The 1,765-nt window shown below is 35.9% G+C and overlaps 1 protein-coding gene across 1 annotated transcript; it reads right to left on the reverse strand.

Moving 5' to 3' along the window:
- Window positions 1-380: 380 nt before the first annotated feature.
- LOC149206116 (protein C2-DOMAIN ABA-RELATED 4-like) lies at window positions 381-1,392 on the reverse strand. The gene is made up of 3 exons (XM_089393637.1): window positions 1,111-1,392; window positions 834-941; window positions 381-689 (listed from the first exon to the last, which is right to left on the reverse strand). The coding sequence occupies exons 1-3, from the start codon at window positions 1,228-1,230 to the stop codon at window positions 495-497; spliced, it is 423 nt and encodes a 140-aa protein (XP_089249763.1). The 5' UTR covers window positions 1,231-1,392; the 3' UTR covers window positions 381-494.
- Window positions 1,393-1,765: the final 373 nt, after the last annotated feature.

Below are 1,765 nucleotides of genomic sequence, written 5' to 3' on the forward strand. Positions count from 1 at the left end.
TTGAGTATAACCGGCATGAAAGCATTGTAGCAGTGTCAAAATAGTGGAACAGTGTAACAATCAGACATTCTTTTATTATTTGTCGAAATAGTGATAATTTGTTTTTGAAATTTTATATTTTTGTTGTTTAATTTTATTTTTAATGAATAAATAGATGCAGCGAACACTTGATATACGGGGGACAAATGTGTTTTTTTTGTCCTTAACCATAGTGGAGATTACAGAGGACAAATTTTATAGGCGGCATACGAAATAAATGTCGAGAAGCACATATCATTGAAGCAATGATACCAAATAAAAACTCCGAAACCAGACCAAGAAAATATAATAAAAGGAGCACACATTTTTAATTCTAATGAAACAAAAACAGATTCTATTAAAACATATACATATATTTACTGCGAAGGGCCGCACATAACAGCCTGCCATTGGGAGTGCGGAGGGCGTGTATAATAATCCCTCCGCTATCTTATTCTAATTCATACACAAAACCTTCACTGCGCAGGCTGCCATCCGAGTTTCAAGTGCAATTCACCAGACTGAACCTTTTGCAATTTCAAGTACAAGTCTTTATGATTGACCTTGTAGCTTCCTTTACCATCAATGGATTGAGTCACAAAAGGCTTTAGCTCAACTTCACCTCTTCCCATGAAGTCGTCCCGTGTGTATTTATCCTTATCCCACACTTCCTGCAGAATCCAAACAACTGCTCAACAAAAATATTTTAATTTTCAAATCATTCAGAGTTGTCAAAAGATGTTTCTTCATAATCATTTGTATAAATATATATAAGCCACACAAGGATGAATAAGCCTTCGACGTAAAGCGGATACCACAATGAGTGAGCAACTATCTTGAGAAGAAACATTCGCTATAGTAAATGTCAGCTCTTCATTCCATTCTGGATTAAGGCTCTTATACTTGACTCCAGTCTTCTTACTCTGAGAATGAATCAAATATTGCATGTGTAAGATACTAAGAAGTATTTGTTAGCCAAGCGAAAAAATCCTTCTCTCCTACAAAACCTTTTGGCATTATTTGTATTTGTTAGCCAAGAGAAGTATTTGTTAATGCTAAGACGAAAGGCTGGTAGGTTCAGAGGTTACGGACTTGGTCGCCCAGCTTGATGACAACGTAAGGATCGCTGTGCCTTATCAAGTCCCTAACTACTAAATTCGACCCTCTCACGACCTTCACAGTCAGAACCCCTGAAACATCCCCGTTCCCCATTTTGCAGTTTAAACGAAATAAAACAGCTGAGAAATAGGAATTCTCAAGCCTCAAGTTAGCGACTGTTGTTTGATGAGTGCTGGGATACGATCACAACTATTAATAGTTGCGTTCAGCATGTGCGACTCTAAAAAGTGGACAATAATGCAGCAGACCACTAACAACCAACACTGGGAAGAACCAACAGGAAATTAAACGAATATAGCTTTTCTGGAACCCTAGTAACACTGATTTCTGGCCTATTCTGTTTTTCATAATCGCCAAGGAAACGTTTTGGCCTTTTCCCGGGACTAAGGAATTGCGTCTTATTTTCATTGGATGGAATTGCGTAATTCCGAATATTACATTTCGTTTGTTAATTTCTGCTTTGAAATTTTCTTTTTATTCATTATTTAAAAGGAATTACTTTATTAACTGCGATAAATATTTTTCCTGCTATAAAAATTAGGTGTTTTTATTGAAAAACGTGGCAAACAAAAAATATAAATTTTAATAGTCCGTGATTTTCATGTAATACATGAGATAGTTATAAGTT

This window comes from Pinus tabuliformis, chromosome 1_2 (genome assembly GCF_031772625.1).
Source record: "Pinus tabuliformis cultivar Carrire ecotype Pingquan chromosome 1_2, CPIR1, whole genome shotgun sequence".
Lineage (NCBI taxonomy): Eukaryota > Viridiplantae > Streptophyta > Pinopsida > Pinales > Pinaceae > Pinus > Pinus tabuliformis.